A 19,325-nucleotide genomic window follows, 5' to 3' on the forward strand; every position below is an offset into this window, starting at 1 on the left:
GAAAATGAAGGCTAGAACTTGTTTCCATTGAATAACCGCTACTGCTTTTGGTGTACTTTATCCCTGACTTGCAGTCACATCTTGTGCTGTTACATGTTGCATGTTCAAAGTGTGGATGGACACTTGGGAAGTCGTTGAGGATCTGGGTGCGTTAAATGGATTGAATGGGATCCTCAAAGGGAAAACGCTGGAATCATTCCTTTTACCTGAGGAGGTGTGTGAGGTGTGGCTGCACAGCCTTGTCCTTAAGGGAGAACTGCCAAATGGTGTTTAAACAGCAGGGCTCCAACTCTCCATCGCCATGCAGCACTGATAAAAGCCCTTTGGCCTCCGGACGTTCCAAGTTCTCTTATCTGAAGAACGGGAATGAGGATTTCTAACACACTTTTTAACTTCTCCTGTGCAGGGTGCAGTAGAATCTTTGAAATCATCATTGCTGAGAGAATTTAAGATATACGGACCTTCAGTTAGTAAGAAAGATGTGATTTGAGGAGAAATGTGAAAAGGTGAGGTGGCATTTATTGAGAGAGGCAACGGCTTCTTGCAATAGAAATCACTGACACGTCTCCATACCTCTTTCTGCTGCACAAGAACATCTGGTGAATCCTAAGGTAATGAAGCAAACGTTTCCTTGTCTTTACACCCCCAACCTCTATGGCCTCGAGGTAGCAGAATAAGATGCATCGTTGCACCTGGTGGGCTGCGGGCTTTGTGAGAGGACCTCCCGAGCATAAACCATCATCCGGATTATCGGCAGCACAGCTGAAACTGGATTGTGCCGCTCCAGAGCTGTGGAGCCGTTCGTGTTGTAGGAAGGAAGGCAGGAAAGAGCAGTTCTGAGGAGAGGTGTTTGACTTCTGCTGGCGGGCGGGAGAGGAGCGCTGCCACAGGGCAGCCACGCTGCTGCTTTCAGTTACAGGAGAGATCCCACGTACGAGCCTCTGGTTTCCGTAGGCTCTGCGGGAGGCCCTTTCTGATGGGTATCTCCTCCGACTCGTGCCAAACCGCCGTTTACGGCTCGCGAGGCCGCACGGGGCAGCCCCTCCACGCGCACACAGCGCGCTCCCAGCCGCGGCAGCCCCGAGCCCGGCGCCGGGCGGAGCAGCAGGCCGCCCCCGCTGCCGCTGTTGCCCGGAGACGAGCGGCGAGCTCGCGGTGGGAGGAGGCAGTGAGGAGGAGGAGGCTGAGAGGAGGCGGAGGGCGGCGCGGGTTGCGGCGGCAGTCGCTGCGGCGGGGCGCGGCGGGGACGCAACGCTCCGCAGCCGCCCAGAGGAAGCGGCCCCGGGGCGGGGGCGGCCGCTCGCAGCCATGCCGGGCCCGGGGCGCTGAGCCCGCCCCGCTGCCGCACAATGGAGGAGGAGAGGTGGGTGCCGCCGCCGAGCCTTTGTGGCCGTCCGGGCGGCGGGCTCCGGCGGCAGCCCCGGGCCGGCCGAGCCGGGGGGCGCGGGTGTCCGGGCACGAAGGGGCGGGCCGGGGGTCGGGCGGATGCCGCTGACGGGCGGCAGCGCGGGGTCGGAGCCGTGGGCGCGGGGCTGCGCGGTGCGCCGTGGGACCCCGGCAGCCGGCTGGGGTCACATCTGAGCCGTCCCCGTCCCCGCTGCTGGCTGTGCCGCTGGAGGGCTGGCTGGCTTTTGGGAAGCCTTTGAGCTCGGCGTACCTGTGTGTACGTGGGAACCGGCACGGGTGTCGGGCAGGAGCGGATGCTGAGCCGTCCTCGCGCCGCTGCTGGGCCGTGTGTGTTTTATCTCGTGCGAGGTGACGGTGTTGCTCCAGAAGTGCCCTCAGAGCCCTCCCCGTGCCCGCTGGCCGCGTGAGGGGTTCTGCTGGGGGCTCCGAGGTGCTGCAGAGCCGTGCGGTGCTCGCCGTGCTGCGCTCCGCTCCTCCCAACGTCTGGGTGCCTCTCTCACACCACAGCCGCGCTTACACGGCTTCAAACTACACGCGAAGCCGTTTCTTTTGGTGTATTTCGCTTTTAAGCAGGATATGCCGAGCGCCCCTTCTCCAGCCCTGCTGGTGACCTTGCAGGGAGCGTGGGATGGGGAGGGGGCTTGGCCGGCTGGCAGCGCTCATCTCCAGGGCTTGGCACCAGCTGTGTGTAAGTGTGGTACATGGAGAGACTGAAGTGGGGTCAGCCCCACATCGTGGGGATTTCCCTCTCTTGAGGAGCAGCTCTGCAGCCTGTCCAAATTGCTCGCCAAGCTCTGCAGAGCAGCTTGGTACCCTTACCCAGCCCCATAGCTGCAGTGCTTCATGTGTTCAGTGGGCAGCACGCAGCTCTCACCCAGCCTCATCTCTAAATTGCACTGTGGAGCTCCCATTCCATGTAAGGGTGTGAATGGTTGGCTGTGGATATAAATCCAGATATCAGTATCCAGGTGTTAATTGATTTCCAGTGCCTTGCAGTCTTAGATTGTCATATTAACTATTATTAGCCTAGTGTTGGAAGGACTGCAGAATGGTCATCTGGGTGCCCCAGGCTGTGCTCCACGTTTTACCTCTTCCCATGAGACAGCAATGGTCCCGTTTTGCATCGGGGCCTCTGCTGGTGGTTCAGTGGGGAAGAAGTCACCTGGAAGGCAGCTGGCTGCTTTGTCTTACCCTATTTTCCAGACTGTCCTGTTTTAGGGCGTGAAGCATTGATTAGCCCTATCAGCATGCTTTTGGAAGTAAAGAATGATTGCCCAAATTGCCGCTTTTATTTCTGGTTTTTGGGAAAGGGAGGGAAGCCGTGAGGAACACGTGGGCAGTAGCAATGTGGGCTTTGCCTTCTGACAGGGATTGCTGGGGACGCTCTGCAGGACCACTCCAAAGCTGTTCTGTCTGCTCAGAACAAGTCCTGGGAGCTTTAAAAAGCTGTCCTTGCTTGCTGAGTGCCATGGCAGCGAGCGGGCTGCTTCTGCTCCCATTTTTGTACTTTTTGCTTTTCCACTCAAATATGCGTCATGCAGATTAGGTCTTAAATTTTACACACTATGGCTTTCATGACAGCAGAATTCCCCCCCGGTTTTTAATTTTCCATTTTTGTAGCTCACGAGGAACGTGCTATTGGTGCTCGTATCACCTCTGACTCTGGTCCCGAGCCTGCCTGGACTCAAATATCCTGCTAATTCCTACGTCTGGGTTGTGCAGCAGTACCGTGTGCCCACGTCACTGCACGTGGGCAGAAGCAGCCGTGGGCAAGGGGGATTTAACCTGAAGCGTTCACATCTGGCAACAAGTTATCTCGGAATCCTGATTCTCTTTTACTGCGCTGATAAGGGCTTTCATTTGGTGGAGGAATTGCATAATGGTTTCTGATCCGTCAAGGAAGTCTGAATCTAGGTGTGTAAGATGTGTCTGAGTTTGGAAAGGTAACAAAGAAGGGATGTTTTTTTTTTTGTTAGAGAGGTCTCACAACCTGTAATCTGAAATCTCTCTAGAAGGGGTAACCTTTCCATCGAGCTGGAGGCTCTTCATAGTATTTGTCTGTAAAATACCAAGGAAGCAAATAGTGTTCTTGTCATAGTTGAGTCATTTTGCGTTGCTTCCATTACTGTCAGTGAGGAGTTTTCTTCTCAGCAGTCCCTGCAGTCTGCTTTTCCCCCGAGGTCTCTTCTGATACAAATTATTTTTGGAGGGGGTTCCCTTGTATGCCTGTCATGCATTTGTCTAAGTGGACGTGTCCATGTTTGATGCAGGTGCTGAAGAAGTTCAGTTAATAGGATAATAAATGCTATTAAAAGATCTTTTCCATGATGCTCTATCTTACGTGCTGTAACGACAACACGTTCCTCGTGAAATTCCCTCAAAAACCATCCAGGTATTTGGAATCCTTCAGTCACATTTTTTACCGTCTTTGTATCCACCTAAAGAAAAAATCAGGAATTGAGGTCTTATAAATATGTAACTACAGCACAACCTTTCCTTACTGCTTGTCTGCCTCGGGGAATGGCACTGTTGGCCGTCATGCGTTTGCTTTGTGATTTTGAGATTCTAAAGGCTCACTCCAGTTAAACTACTCTTCTCAGGAGCATCTTAATTTTCAGGTCTTCCTTTATCTTTATGGAGGCGTTGTAGCTTTGAAGACCGGTAACTGCTGTTGGGTATCCTTTGGATTTTTAGATCAGAGCTATGTCACACCTGTCAGAAGCTTGAGACTGACACTGCACAGTGATGTTTGTGGTGCAGCCTGGAGAAAACGCTTTGGAAAACATGTAGCTGGCTTGTCACTCATCTTTTAAGACAGAAATACAGGAGGAGGGCAACTTGCTGAGCCCTGGGAAAGCCATGGTGCCAACCCGGGGCTGTGGGGATGTGGCAGCTCCCAGAGCCCCCCCAGCACTCACAGTGAGGACCCAGCAGGTCTCAAAGCTTGGTGTCCCTGAGAAGGCCGGGTGCTGGAGCTGTCCCCCAGGAATGTTAGCAGGACCTCATCCTTTCCTATTCCAAAGGAAAGCTCGTTTGGAAACTGCTCCTCCTTTAGGGTGAACTTTGGCTTTAGTTGAGCCAGGCATTAGAATTGATTTTGGCAGAGGCGTGATTTTTGTTCCTGTGGTTTACTAGCTCTCTACATGGCAATAACCTTGCAAGGGGACAGTTTAGCTCTAAGGAAGGCTTTTATTCTTTTGCACAATCTACAAAGACATCTGTAATTACTGCTGGTAACTAAGGCAACCCAACTTTATGAGTGATGCCTGCATGCGGCGGAGCTGTGGGTTATGGGGTGTAAGTGCTCTCCGCAGGCTGGGACGTGGCCCAGCTCTGTTGGAGGAGCTGCTGAGCCCGAGCTGAGCCTGCTGAGCTTGGAGAGAGGAAATGGCCGTAAACAGCTCTCTGAGCTTCGCTGGCACAGTGCGGGGCTCTGAACGTGGGGTACGTTTGTTCCATTTGGGTTCGGCACCGGAAGGCCACGCAGAGGGATGGCGGCGCGGTTGGCGCGCTCTGAAAGGAAGGACTGCATCACTGGTCTCAGTCCTGCTGTGTCCCTAACGAGGGCGTTCATCTGGCCCAGGGAAATTAAATCACTTGTCCATTCACTCTCTGCACGGCCTCGGGTGGCCCAGGGTGGGACAAATTGCTCCTGGCACCCGGCCTGCTGGATGCTGGATGTCAGCTCCTCGGGCAGCACGGGGATGGGCAGGACCTGCATGGCCTGCTCTGCTCTGAGGACTTCGTTCTCTCCTTGGCTTTGCTCCCTTACTGAAATAACAGAGTAATTCTGAAGCGTAACAGCTCTCCGTGTAGCGGGAGAAGCAGGGTTATATAAATGGGCTCTTCGGTCTCTGCAGCTCCGTTCTTTGTGGCAGGTTGTGTTCGCAGGCAGCGTGAGGATCCTCGCATCCTTAATGTTAGGAACGTGTCGGTGCTATCTGTGGGTTTGTGTGGGGGTGGGAAAGCTTTCTCCTCTGTATTAATGGAGCAAAGTTCTGTGGAAGCTGACTCAGTTTCAGAGATGAGTTAAAGGCAATCGGCCATTAATTTTTTTTTTTAACTTTTCTTTACATTAGTCATTTGGGAAGACCTTTAAATAGCACGTATTGATTTTACTTATTAATTTAAACGAGTTGCTAGCCAGACAAAATGCAGGATTTTCTTATGGCGAGCTCTTTGGTAAAATATGAAATTCACCCCTTCTGGTAAATCTGAGAACGTTCATCAGGATGCTTTAGAAACAGCTGCTCTTCGTGTTTTTTGGGAAGATCTGATTGGCCTTCTTCAAAAAGAACAAGGTTTTTGCTTTTAAAATGCACAGACCAACGTGGTGGAGTGGAGGCCCTATGGACGTGTGTTGTTCTGACCTTCACTTTGGTGTCCAGGGGGTCTTGCTGTGTCCTCTGATCTGCATCTGTTGCCTGCTGGGAGGTTGGAAAATAATGACTGTCTGGATGCTGGCATCGTAGTGCTGACAAATAAATCTTAGTGGCACGCTTCTCTGGGTTAAAGAAGCTCTTCTGTGCACTGCTTGGTTTGGGATCCTGCAGGCTGTCTCTGCCTGTGACTGTAAGCAGCATCCAATGGGCACAGGTGTCTGCTCACCTCTTTCAGTTTCGTTTTCCCTTTCTTTATTTGCTTGCTTCCTGTATGTACTTCTGCTTTGGAGACTGAAAGCTTGGAGAAGCCACTCGCGCTTTCACATCCCTGCTTTGCCCTGCTTGGTGAGGCACAAAGGAAGGCTCGGCTGTTTGAAAAGCAAGGCTGAGATTTTAAAGCTATGGTCAGACTTCACTCAGCCAAAGGTTTCAACAGAGGATTTTGATCGGTGCAGCACGGAGGTGCAGCTGAATGTGGCCGTGTCTCAGTGGTGCTCAGAGGCTCCTTGCTGCAGTGCAGCTGGGTGGGAGCTGAATGCTGGCTGTGCTGTAGGCACGCTGCTTTCCTCGGGGACACAAAACCTGGCTGTGTCATTGCCTGCTGCCAGCCCTGTGAGTGCTGAACGTTTAACAAGGGGTGCCCTCCCTTCTGGCTTTTCATTTGGCCATACTGGGCTGCTGGTATGAAAACCACAAGAATGTCATGTTTGGTAAGGGGAACACATAGCAGGTTGTAAATAGTTAATAATTGTGCTTTGTCAGGGGAAAAGTCACTGTGTATGAAAATACATGCATTAGCAGAGGTCAGTAGACTGTTCTGGGGAATGACCCTACACTCTTCACTGGCTTCGTACCCTTCTTCAGAGGCCATCTGTGGTACAGCCTGGATGTGCAGCTATTGGTTTAACCTGCTTCAGCCTGTTCTGTCCTGAGACAAGCACAGTAAGCGACAAGGAGAAGGGTATTAAACCTGAAGCTGACGGGGACTGTCCTTTGGAAGGAAAACTCTGAGCAGGTCTCCAGGCTGGTGAGTGGTGGTGATGGGGTTACCTCCCAGGGACAGCCATTCACTTGGAGCTGATTTTCGACAAGGATGACCTTGCTCAGCTTGTTTTATTTGCTTCTGCCTGCTGGAAGGTTTGAGGTCTGAGCAGTAGATTTAAATGGAACAGTTATCTCACTCTAAAACGCTGCTTTGTTTTACAGGTGGGAACCTTTAGCTCAGAGTGATTTTGTGCGTTTTGGAATCATAGAGGTGGTGATATTGACCTTATGTCAATTCTGTGCAAAGAGCCAACGCTCGGAACAAAGTAATGAGGACACGTATGTGCCTTAGGCACCTGTTGGCCTGGTTAAACACAGCACAGAACTGGGTGCATCTGGTTTTACATTACCTATACAGCCTGTAGTTCTGCTGGGAAAGCCGAGTTTAGTAATTCTTTCTATACATTTCAGTGGCACTAAATTGACCTATTTCTAGAATGGAAATGGAACGTGACTGCTGCAAAGCTAATGCTTGGAAAATCTGCAGGTAGCTTTAATAGTCCTTTTCTATTTGCCTCTATGGAAGAAGGTATAAGTCATGTATTGTATGCATTGGTTTTTCAGATGAGATGTGAAAAGGTAAACTTCTCTTTCTCTGTATGGGTGTTAAAGTATATCCATGGAACTCCTGCAACTCCCAGTGCTGAAGTCAATTCCTATTCAGTCAGGCAGTTATGTTCTGGCTTGAATTTCAGCTTACGCTGCTTTCCTGGACTGCAGCCTGTAAGACTGGGCTTTGTCCTCGAGTGTTTGGCACTTCTTTTTCTTCCCTGCTGATTGAAATGTGGGTTGTTTGGCTTTCCACATCAGTGCAGAGGTAGCTGCATTTTGTGATGCTCTTCATATGGCAAGCCTGGTTGGACTAACAAACGTGCGAGCAACTCCACGGGTAATGCTCTGTGCCACAGTTTTATGATACCTGTTATTTTTGAGGCGTCACAGGATCAAACTTTGTACTCTTGTTTTGTTCTTCTTTTCAGCATTAAGCAGAGTTCCCGATCCTCTGAGGCAGGCGAAGATGAAAAGGACCAGCGCACAGTGACAGTCAACCCCTCGCACATGAGAAAGGCATTCAGGGTCATGAATGAATTGCGGAGGTACGTTTCTGACTTAATGGGCGTCCTCTCTGGTTTAGCAGAAAGGTGCTGATTGACACACAAAGGCTTCTGGGAGGCTTTGAAATAGAAATATCTAATAGTTGTATGAAGAGTATTGATGAGCAAGTAGAAAGAGGCAGCTACAATACAGCTGTTCCGTGGTGGGGTGCTGTGCCCGTTCTCCCATTCCCTATCTTCCAGTCAGGAGGAAGCCAGCAGCAGCTCAAGAAGTTATTTGAGCGCTATCCTTCATTGCAGAGATGATAATTCATGTAGTGCTTTCCGTTACTTACAGCAAATTTAGCTGTAAACTATGTTCTTAGCTGAGCTAATGGTCTGAAAACCAGTAATAGAATATTACAGACAGAAAGACACCTACACGTAATTACAGAGCAGAGATTATGAATGTACTGTTCTTATTCCGTTGAACTAGTGCTGTTGCTCAATCTGGGCTGAGCACTTCATAGCAGGAAGAAAGCCCCACTGACAACTCAGGTCTCTATGTGGAAATTAAAAAATCCCAATTATTAGTTAAGAGGGAACACCTTGGTGTCTTTAAACAGCTGTGTGGGCATAAGGAGAATGGAGGCTGAGAAAATGTCAGCAAACACAGTCCTTAAGAAGCAGTGCCACCACGTTGCTGATGTGATGGCAGTAGTTAATTAAGCCTGTGCTGTTTTTCAGCTGTTCCCCCATGATCCAGGCAGAAGTTCAGGGAGTGTTTCTCTGGCAAGTTCACCTGAGTTGTTTGCCATTCCAGCAAAGACTTAAGATCTTGTCACAAGTTTTCAAAGAAGTCCTGCGAAAAAATGTGTCGTACACGTGAACGTGTGTGCTCCCTCTCTCCAGATGGCACGATGAAAGCAGATAACACCCTTTACTCTTTCTGCGCGCTCACAGTACTCCAAAGAGGCTGCTATAGCCACCTCTCCTCTGTGGATTTAGTAGTTTCCCAGTATCTGTTTTCTCCAGTGCAGAGAAGAGTTAGAAACGTCTCCTTCTACAGATGTCTCACAGGGATTCTCAGTTGCATAAGGAGCAGAAAATGGAGATGTCCTTCCCTTGTAACAGTTAAATGAAGCAAAGTATTTTTTTTTTTATATTGGCATCCCTCTAGTCCTCTCTTTGTACTGAAAGCAAAAGATCTGAAAATAGAGGTTTGTGTGGCTATATTCAGAAATCTATTGTGCTCCTATTATTCCTTTGTTAATTGAAGCACAGTGGGAATAGCTGGAGACTGACAGTGTTTCTCAGTGCCTGCAGTCAGCTAGGTCTTGTGCAGTGATGAAGGGATAAAACAGAAAATTGAAAGCTGCCCTTAAGAACTTGTTTGATGTTTTCTTTTTCTGGGGACTCCTCAGCCCCTGCTGCTGTTCTGGATTATACAGTTCTCATGTCTATTACACTGATCTTGTGATCCATTAAGCTGTCAATAATCAGTGTTAACAGCTACCTTGAATAATTGTGCCTTGGGTCAAATGCACGGAGAAATCCCAAGTGGAGATGGAGCAGTCCCAAGCAGAGGGTCACGAAGAATCTTGCTAAGCTTTAACCTATTTGCAATATGTTCCTCATTTGGAATTTTTAGCTTTCAAATGTAAATTGAATTAACTTTAATGAGTGGTACTTTAAATAACTATAGTCCAAAGAGGAACTGAATGGGGCATCAGCTGAAGAAAATGGAGAAGCTTCCATTAAGAGCGGATTAAAGAGCTCCCATTACCGCCCTCATCCCTTCCAGAGGAGAGTGGATGTAGAACAGAGATTGTCAGTTCCTACTTTCTTTCTGTTTTCCATCAGTAACCCTCCATTTCACAAATCATTTTGTTTATTTGTTCCAAGATATGGAGGAGGAGGAGGAGTCGTGCCAAGACCATTAGGAGTTTCGTATGTATTTATTTGATATGTAGTTTCCCAGGAAAAAGCACAGCATTTTGATAAGCATTTCTGATGAGAAGGCTACATCTAGATTTGCAGGCACTAAACTTTTTTTCAGGCTTAACATTTCAAAAGCACGCCCTTGTTTTGCATTTGTATGCTCAAACATCTTAAACCAACTTATTGGGAGGCTGAGCACTTCTGGCTGTCTGCATCTCGAAGCCTTGTGCAAACATTAACTAATGAATCCTCAAAGGACATATGTGGGGCTGCTAGGAAAGGTCACTGATTAATGAAGTGGCTTTTCTAAAGCCACACAGTGATTCAGTGGGGAGCATAGAAGTTATTTGGTTTGGTTTGGAACCCGCTGTTGTATTCCTGTGACTCCTAATCCCAGTAAGTCATGGGGTAGGGAAGTTCTCAGGCCCAGGGGTAAGCTGCAGCCCTAACTGCTGTCCCCCAAGGGCTCAGGTACCTTGTTCCTAGCGGTAGGACTTCTGCTTGCTTCTTCAGGCATAAAACATACTTGTGGTTTTTTTTCTTACCAGTTCTGAAACAATCTTTTGTCTTTTTTGGTGTTTTTCCAGCAAGCGACTCCTCTGTGACGTAGTGATTGTGGCAGAAACTGTGGAGATGGAAGCCCACCGCGTGGTCCTGGCAGCCTGCAGCCCTTATTTTTGTGCGATGTTTACAGGTACTCTGCAGCAGACCCTGCACTGGGGCACGGTAAATGGGCCCGGGAGTGGTATAAGGCTATGGGGGAGCATGCAGAATATCGCTCACAGGAAGGTTACTATGGGGCTTGGCTTGCTGTGGGTGGTTTTTTTTCTTCCTCAACAAATGCTTGGGTCATGAAACCACACATTGTTAACATCAGGCACGCGTGCTGTGCCCTGTTGTTCACATCAAAGAAGCTGCTGGCACAAAAGTTGTAGTTTTGAGGCCCAGCCCTGCAGATGCTTATTCGTGGTCACGGATGTTTAATCTCCCATGGCACTTGTTGCTGCTGCCTGAAATAACACTGTGGTTCCCTGGATCCCAGTGTGCATTAGTAGCTCTGTATTTTTATTTTTTGCAGGGTGCATTGTTACAGTCCAGTGTATTTTGGTAATGGCAGATACAACCTCAGTGTGAAGGGAAGGAGGGGACAGAATTCTGGCCCTGATCACCTGATCCCTATAGCCCATGGCTGTCAGTGGGTGGACACAGCAAGAAGAGCTGTGTTGGTCCCAAGGCAGGCATTGGCCAACTTATTTAGGTCCTTCTGGTAACATCAATATGGTCAGGAGCACCTTCGCTTCCTTTCCGTTTCCTTGTCCTCCTTTCTAGGATAGGAACTGACATAACCAAATACAAGGAAAATGTATGCTGCAGAGAATGGTTGCCATGGTCCCAGAGCTTCAGCACACTGGGGGGTTTGCGTGTGCTTTGTATTCCTTGGTCTGTGGCCTTGAAGAGGAGAGAGCCTTTTTCAAAGAGGTCCAAGAGGATCAGCTTGGCATTGTGGGTGCTTCTTGCTTTTACAGACCTTGGGGTTAGGCTTGGTTTTATTTGCTGTACTAGAAGCAAAATGCAGTGTTTCTCAGGAAGAAAGCCTCTCATTTGTGCATCTTTCCTTCCCTCCTGTAATGGAGGGGGGAAGAAGCTTAAGTGTGAACCAGTGTCTGAATGTTAGACATGATGTGAGGTTTGCCATGTGGCCTATCCGTGTGGGAGCAAAGGTAAATGGCACTGCTGCTCTGTAGGGAGCATTGGCACTGGGTGCTTTGGGCAGGGAGCGTTTGTGATGCTGGCTCCTGACAAGAAGGTTTTAAAATAAAATGAAAATCACTGGAGAACCCTCTGATCCTTAGAGGTCACCTGAGCAGGAATGCAGCGGTGCAGAGCAGGGCTGGGGCTGCTCATGTTTCCACACAGGAATTCTCCAGAAGTGTAATCCCTCATGCAGCAAGTTAACCAGTAATCAGGCCCCGCAGTCACGCGGCTGCTCAGTGTGCCCTGGGCTGGGTGGCAGCCGTGGGGCCCCACCACGTCCCTGCAGGCAGTGGATTGGGCAAGGACCAGTTGTCCATTCAGTTCTGGTCCCACATTTCTATGGACTGGATCTTCTTGCAAAGCTGTGTTGGTTCAGTTTCCGAAGGGCAAGTATTTAAAATCTCGGCTATTTGTTGGGATTTATTTTTCAGCTTTGTATTGCACGTCAGCAGTGTGACTTGGCAGCTGCACTGTTGTGTGTGCATACTTGCAGAATGGATGCAGGATGCAGGGGTGAGAGCAGCTCGGGCACAGAGTCCCTGCTGGAGGAAACACTTCTTGGGGAACGGGATGGACCTCTGGGCAGCAGTAGCACACGGTCAGGATAAAGCTTTGAGCAATGGGAACCAAACCAGGATCCACAGCTCAACCCTGTTTGATGTTGTCTGCAGGTGTGTCCCTGTAAGTTGGCCTGGTCTTGGACTCATGGATGGCCTTCTGATGACCTTGAGATTATTCCTTTGCCATCTAGTGACCTCTGGTTAGACACGTCTCTTGATGATAGCCTTGGGAGGTCCTGCAATAAGCGGGCACTTGTTCCACTTGCATCTTCCACTGCTTGAAGGAGAGACAGGACCCAGCACTTACTATTCCTTATTGGTTTTCTAGAGTGTTTCAGATGCCTGGTCCTTGTTGGCACCACGGCTGGGGATGATTGGTGACAACTTCCATCAGTATGGGGAAAAAAAAAACCTAGTAATCATCTCAAGAAGGACAGCAGATACTACAGAGGTGCTGCTGGGGCTGTTACTATGAGAAACGTGGGGGGATTTCAGCATTGCTGTGGGAGGAGGCATCAACACAGCGATCACAGAATGACTTGGGTAGGGAGGGATCTTCAAATTCCTCTAGTTCCAAGAACTTAGGGGGTGAGGTTTTGGGCTTTTCTTATCTTTTTCATTAGGGAATGTCCCAGTCCCGCTGCCTCTGCCCTGGAGCACAGTGTGACTCCCTTTGTGGCTGTGGGATGTCGGAGCAGAGCCAGCGGAGGACGTTAGCATGCAGGGCTAGCAGCTTGCTGGTGGGTGTAGGAGCCCACACAGCCTTTATTTTTGTTGCCTGTGTCACGTGAGCGCACAAAGACAACCCATGTTAGCAGATCAGTCCCTCTGAGCTATTTCTGCATCGATCCTGAAGGAGAGTGTCCCAGCCCCTCCCCTGTCCCCTCGTCCCAATGTGCACTGTCAGTGCAGCTCTGCTTTGCCCCTCACCTGTGGGGTTTTGTCTGGGTGCTTCCAGGCAGCTCCGGCTCCTCTTGGGCTGAGCTGAGCCCTCTCTTCTCTGGAGATTTTTGCAGGGTGGGGAGAAGTTTTAGGGCTGAGAGGTTTATCTCACCAATTAAAAAGCCCAACTTGTATCCCTTTGTATATTTGTATTCATGGGCTTCTCTTAATAAAACCGTTATTAATTTTAAAAATGGAAGTTGGAGCAAATATTATTTCAGCCCGTGTTTCCCTTGGGATGTTGTTGGCCCTTCTTGTGCTTATGGTCTGACCCAGCTCCTCTTACCTGCCTCCTTATTGGTGTAAGTGAAGCCCCAAAGGTTTAATGTGCAGGACCTGGGCTTTGCTCAGGCTCAGACCCCTGTTAGCACCCTGCTCCATGCTGTGTGCTGTGCACTCAGTGTGCCTGGACACGTCTTGTGCTCCGTATGGAGCTGTAGGCTGTAATTACTTCTCACTTAGTCTGCAGAAACAATTTTTCCTCTTAATCCCACAGCAGTACTGAGTCACCAGATTTCTTAGTGTAGTGATTATTCATGCTCTGGTTTAAGAATTAACATTTCTTCAAGCCCTGTTTTGTTTAGGTTTAGTTTTTCATTTATCGTTTCCTTTCTGCTTTGGAGCTTGCTCTTTCTGTTCCGTGCTTCCTGGAGATCCCATTGGGTAAGCCTGGGCTGGGTGATGTCACCCTGTGCATGAAGGCTGGAAGGACCCCAGGAGGTCCCCCTCTCCTTCCTACAGCACACTGTGCACACTGGATGTACACTTGTTTCCTTCAGCAGGTTTCAGGTTGTTCATCAAGAAGGAGGGTAGAACTGCCTTGCCTTTATTTTGTGCAGCATGCCGCAAAGCACCTGAACGTAGCTGTTGCAGCTTACTCGTCTACCTGTGTATATGTATTTATAGTAAAGAGGTGAATAAAGTGAGCTCTGCTAAGGCTTGTCCAAAGTCTCTTTGATCCTGTCTCTGTGGTGAGACACAGCAGAGGGCTGTGTTGCTTTTTCAGTCCCCATACATGTTTAAATGCAGCTGAATTTGGCAGGTTGTTTTCCTGCAAAAAATCAACTTCATTGTTCTTATTGGTGAGTTTTATCTTATATAGTGTCTTCTAATGTTGAGATGCTCTTTAGGTGGCATTAAGAGGCTTCTGAGAATCTCAGTGTTCATCTTTAGATGGTCAGGAATAGTGTCAGGGCAGTCGTTAGGTACCAGCAGGATGTGCTGGAGGTGTGGGGAGCAATGGCCTGAAAAGAGCTCCCGCACAGCAAACTGACTGTCCTTTTAAAATACATTTCAGGAGACATGTCTGAAAGCAAAGCCAAGAAGATCGAGATAAAAGACGTGGATGGGCAGACACTGAGGAAGCTGATTGATTACATCTACACAGCTGAGATAGAGGTCACGGAAGAGAACGTGCAGGTGAGTCTGCTTCAGCCACTCCCCTGGAAACCCAAGTCAGAAGCTGGCACCTCAAAGGCCTTTGGGGATGAGTGATCTCTTCGGGCTGCAGAAAGTAAAAGGTTGAACTTGAAAAGAGCTCTTTCCAGCTTAGTTTAGTCTTGAGGCAGTTTGCTGCTTTGCCTGCGCTTAAGTCTTATTGCATTTAGCTTTTGTATCATGCTCTTGTAATGAGCTTAGGCATTTGCCTTTCAAGAAGATGTGCTGACTTGTGGGTCAGTCTGTCAAAGGTCAAAATACACTCAAACAGGCAGCGAGTCAAATGTGGCTTAAGGTCATGGTAGAGGAATCTGGCTGTTAGTTTTTAAGTTCTTCTGGGGAGTTGGAATAGTTTGGCAGAGCTTTGAGTGGAATATATTGTTAAAATGAGGGCATTCTTCCTTTCTTTGTGTGCATTCTGTCTTGCAGCTCTTTGAGGTAAATATTAGTCTGGAAGTGGAAGGAGTAATTGAAAGGCAGCCTACAGACAAAGCAGGATGCTGAGGAAGAGTGTTTTGTTGTCTGTGTCACATGGCTGTGGCTACTGGTAAAGCTTTTTCTTTGTGCTGGTATTTATGAGAAGAAAAGGGCTGTGCACTTAGCTGCTGATGTCTGGAGGGGATGCTAGGAGCTTGTTGCTTGTTCCTCATTTTTGTTTGCAAGTGACAGTTGGAGCCTGGTGTCTTCCTGCGTGTGATTTGGGCATTGGACGGGGTATCAACAGTTGGTGTCACTGGAGAGAGAGAGGAGAAATGCCATGCTTCTGTTGACCTAATTAAGATAGCAGAGCTAGACTAGTTAGAAACCCATTACTGCTTGAACTCCAGTTATTGCTGTGGATGGGACATGCTTGTCTGCTCCAATCCCTTGTGGATGGCGCAGGCCCTTGCTGTGCTGTAGGACATGGCTCTTCCTGCATGAATCTTCCAGGTGCTGTTACAGCAAAGAAGTTGATGCTCAAACCCATTGCAGATCCCCTCCTTCATTGCAATGTGTAGTTGAGCTTGTAGGGATCTGAGATACCACATAACTTCAGTAATTTATAGTGGGAAAGCATGGTGAAGCTCCTTGGACCTCTGGTGTCCTCCCTTGCTGGAGGAAAAATGGCATTTATGCACCAGCATTCTGGCATCTTCCTGGGGGAAACGTGAAGCCTTGGATCCATGTGTTTCTGAAGCATCTGCTTTCCTTCCATACTGCTGGTTGGTAGGTGGCCCAGCAGCACCCACTCAGCAAATGGAACGGCAGCAGCTCAGGCTGCTGTCTGGTGTGCTGGAGCCATTCAGACTGTGGAATGGAGCTCGCTGGAACTCACCATGCGTGCTCCAGCTTTTCTCCATGAGAGCATCACTGTGCTCGTGTGCAGCTGCATCTGGCACAAGCAGTGTGGCAGCTGGGGCAGGCTGCGGTGCCAGCTCTGTCCTGCTCTGCATTGGCAGGAGAGACCAGCCTCAGAACCCCAGATGTTGCATTTTCTGATCAAACAGAAAACTCAGAATCTTTTTTTCAGTAAAACCAAACAATATCCTGCCTTGCAGTGGCCTGGGGATTACAAGGAGTTGAAGCAAGAGCTGTGCATGTCTTCATATTCTGGCTCACATCTCTTGGACAGTAAGATCAAAAATATGTTTGGTGAATGCTAACCTTTAGGCTTAGAGTTTTTTTCCCCAATCTAATAAAGCAATTTTCTTTCTCTGTGATTTATTTAAATAACCACCTTGTGAGCAACTCTGTAGGCTTGGAGGTAAATTAATTCATGAAGGCTAAGAAATGAAGCTGATCTAGGGCAAGATTAACGGACTAGTCTAAGTTTTATTATGTGTTAAAAATGTCTGTGCTTAAAATGTTTTATGGCACTTAATATCATTTTGTGAAGAAGCCCATCAAGATTTTAAAGAGAAATTCCCATCCTGCCTGTGGGTGTTTTATTGCTGAGCAGAATGCTGTAAGTGGGTTAATGTCCACCTGCAGCCACAGAAGGGTCAGCAGAAAAGAATTTTCTGTTATTCCTTGGCAAGGTTCACAGCAGCGAAGGCAAACTGAGAAGAAGCTGGAAGAAGAGATTCCTGGATAAATGTGCCAGTTAACTTCATTATAGAAATGCCAAGAAAAAAGATTGCTAAATGGCATGAAGTAAGCAGATACAGCCAGTGTACCAAACACATGAATAAATGGAAAGGCCTTGTCAGTGAGCAAAAGAAAACGAGAGCAGAGTTGAAAGGAGAAAAGCCAAGTAGTTGAAGGTATGGTGGGAGCAAGGGCAGGAGTGCTGCCATGTGTGCTGCTCTGGTGCAAAGCAGTGCCCAGGATGTCACAGCAGCACGCCTTCATATCAGTGCTTTGTTGTTTCTTTGCTAATAGAAGCCTGTCTTTTCTTTTGCTCTTGTAGGCCTAAGAGGGTGTCCAGGCAGTGAGGCTGTTTGCCCAAGCGCATGTTTGTGTAGCTGTTCAACATTTTGTTTCACAAAGTTTTGGTGTTTTTGGTGGTTTTTTTTTTTTGTGGCTTTTGTTTTGTTCTTGTACACACATCCTTCCTGGTTTTCCAAGGGGCCAACGCGGTCAGTTCCAGTCATCTCTGTAGTAAATTGCCCCTCAAGGGTCTGTCCAAGTGTGCAGGTGAAGTGCCCGTGTTGTAGCAAGTGTCTTTTTGGAGTATCATAGAATCAAAGAATGGCTTGGGTTGGAAAGAACCTCAAAGATCATCTAGTTCCAGCCCCCTTGTTGTGAGCTGGGTTGCCAACCACTACATCAGACTGCCCAGGAGCCCATCAAGCCTGGCCTTGGACACCTCCAGGGGTGCTGCATCCATGACCTCTCTGGGCAGGTTGTGCTGGTGCCTCACCGCCCTCTGAGTGAAGAATTTCTTCCTAACATCTAACCTAAACCTCCCCTCTTTCAGTTGAAATCACAGGTGAGGGCCAGCCTGACCAGCTCAGTTCTTCTTTATGTATTGGAACCTCTTTTTCAGAGAGATCACGAGGTGATACAGTCAGCAGTGGGATGGCTCAGGGATCACAGACAACAGAAGGGTTTCTGTACTGAGTGTTTTGTCTCGGAACACATCTGGGATTTAAACTCCCGCTTGTTTAGAAGGTGTGGAGCAGAGGAGGAATTTGTCTTCACTGCAGTCGTGCTGTAGTCTGCGGGAAATCCATCCAGGGATTTCTGTTCCTCTTCTGTTGTACCCCACGTCGAGGTTAGATGGAAATACACCTGTATCATATGTATGACACAAAGATCTTGTTCACTTGAATGTGGAGCATGATAAATTTGCTTGGGGAAAAACAGCTGTGCTGTGCAGTTTCTGCAGAAGTGAGGAAAACTGATAGGATGAGTTAGGGAAGTTCACAGATGTTTGCTGAAGCCCTGGTTGGCTTCAGTGGAAGCCACATGGAGATATCCAACAGAGCTGTAGATGGTGAATACCATCCCTCTTTAGCATGTCATGCCCATTCTTACCAGTGACACTTCATTACTTGCAGGCAGCCTGAGAATTACCTTCCCAATTAAGAAAGTCGTTACCATTAGGTTTGTAACGATTCCCTGGGAAAAGTCCTGATGAACCTGATTTCACAATGCAGGTTTTACTGATGAAGCACAGAGTACTGTATGCGTGGTGTGTCCTTGTCTACTACCACTGTCTGAGGTATGGCTCAGATGGAAAGGAAAATGAAGGGATGTCTGGAAATCGGTTTACTGGGGGAAATAGATGTTGAAGCCGTCAGCTTTGCAGACACAGCAATCATAGTAAAAAATGACTTGAGAAAGGAGGAATAAAGCTTTGCTGGAATCAATAGCATTTCCTATTCAGAAGTCTGCTTCTGCACCTCAGGTTTCCCAAAGGACTTAAAGACTTCAAAAGAAAGGAAGGAGAGTGTCTGAGGCAGATGCAGTTTCAATACAGCCGCAGTATAGGGGTGCTAAGTGGGTCATTTCATCTCCCTTCCTACTGCGTGCTTCAAAAGCGACAGTAGGTTCAAGCTGAGGGTAAGGCAGAGAGCCTTTCAGCTCAGCTTTAGGAAATGCAGTGAATGAGGACTGTTTTCTCTCTGCTGCAAATGCTCCGTGCTTGGCATCATCCTCCTGGAGTGCTGCAGTCCTTCGGCTGCAGGCTGAGCTCTGCTGGTCCGGTGTCTTTCCTATGCCTTCAGGAAGTCTTCTAGGTTGGATTGTACGTGTGGCACCAGGGGCTGTGCTGGGAGCCTGGCGGGCGTTCCTCTGCTTCCTTATCTCACTTACCAAGAAACAGCTCAGCTGTTCTGTATGAAGTCAGAGAAGGTAGATCAGGAGGGAAGCTGCAAGCTTCTCCCTGTTCCTTCCTCTTACCTTTATATCCCTTCTTATGCCTGTTCTTGGCGGTTTGTGGCTTCCTGATCCCACACATGTGCTGCTTTGGCTGTTTCACCCAGGTGGAGCATTTCAGCAGGAGCACTGTTGTTTGTGTGTAAAGAGTGGTAAAGGCTCATTGCCTTCCTTACGCTGAAAAGCCACGTGACAGTAATGTCACTTTATCTCCATGTTCCATGTGCAGTGTAGAACTATATGATGAAAACTGAGTGTTTAACCTGCCCTGCAGATGCAAAATCTGCTTGTTTCTCTGCTCATGACTTCCCCTGTGAGCTGTCTCCTTGTTTGGACAGATGTGCAATCCCAGCTGTGGCTCTGGATGTGCTGCTGAGGATTACAGCCAGTACCCTTCCTGGCTTCCAATTTGACTAAATTGTCAAAGCAGCTTAAAAGCTTTAATGTCTCCCTTTCCTTGGGGAAGCGTTCCTCTCCCCGTCTGCAGAGGAGGAATGCTGTGGGTTGCCTCTTGGCTGAGG

General features: G+C 48.5%; 1 protein-coding gene across 19 annotated transcripts in view; it reads left to right on the plus strand.

The window, feature by feature from the left end:
* KLHL3 (kelch like family member 3) overlaps nucleotides 1–19,325 on the plus strand; it is a 113,542-nt gene that overhangs the window by 70,537 nt on the left and 23,680 nt on the right. For 11 of the 19 annotated variants that reach the window (XR_005839639.1, XR_005839641.1, XR_005839640.1 and 8 more), the window contains 3 exons: nucleotides 7,814–7,930; nucleotides 10,396–10,502; nucleotides 14,363–14,484. Coding sequence is in view for 16 of the 19 variants with exons in the window: in XM_046900465.1 (XP_046756421.1) it covers nucleotides 7,814–7,930; nucleotides 10,396–10,502; nucleotides 14,363–14,484 (346 nt within the window). In the remaining 3 variants the exon portion in view is untranslated. Of the gene's footprint in view, nucleotides 1–1,242; nucleotides 1,364–3,596; nucleotides 6,817–7,813; nucleotides 7,931–10,129; nucleotides 10,297–10,395; nucleotides 10,535–11,845; nucleotides 11,950–14,362; nucleotides 14,485–19,325 lie in introns of those variants that run through there. The other 8 variants (XM_040647216.2, XM_015293956.4, XM_046900466.1 and 5 more) reach the window with 7 other exon arrangements.

Source organism: Gallus gallus, chromosome 13, assembly GCF_016699485.2.
Source record: "Gallus gallus isolate bGalGal1 chromosome 13, bGalGal1.mat.broiler.GRCg7b, whole genome shotgun sequence".
NCBI lineage: Eukaryota > Metazoa > Chordata > Aves > Galliformes > Phasianidae > Gallus > Gallus gallus.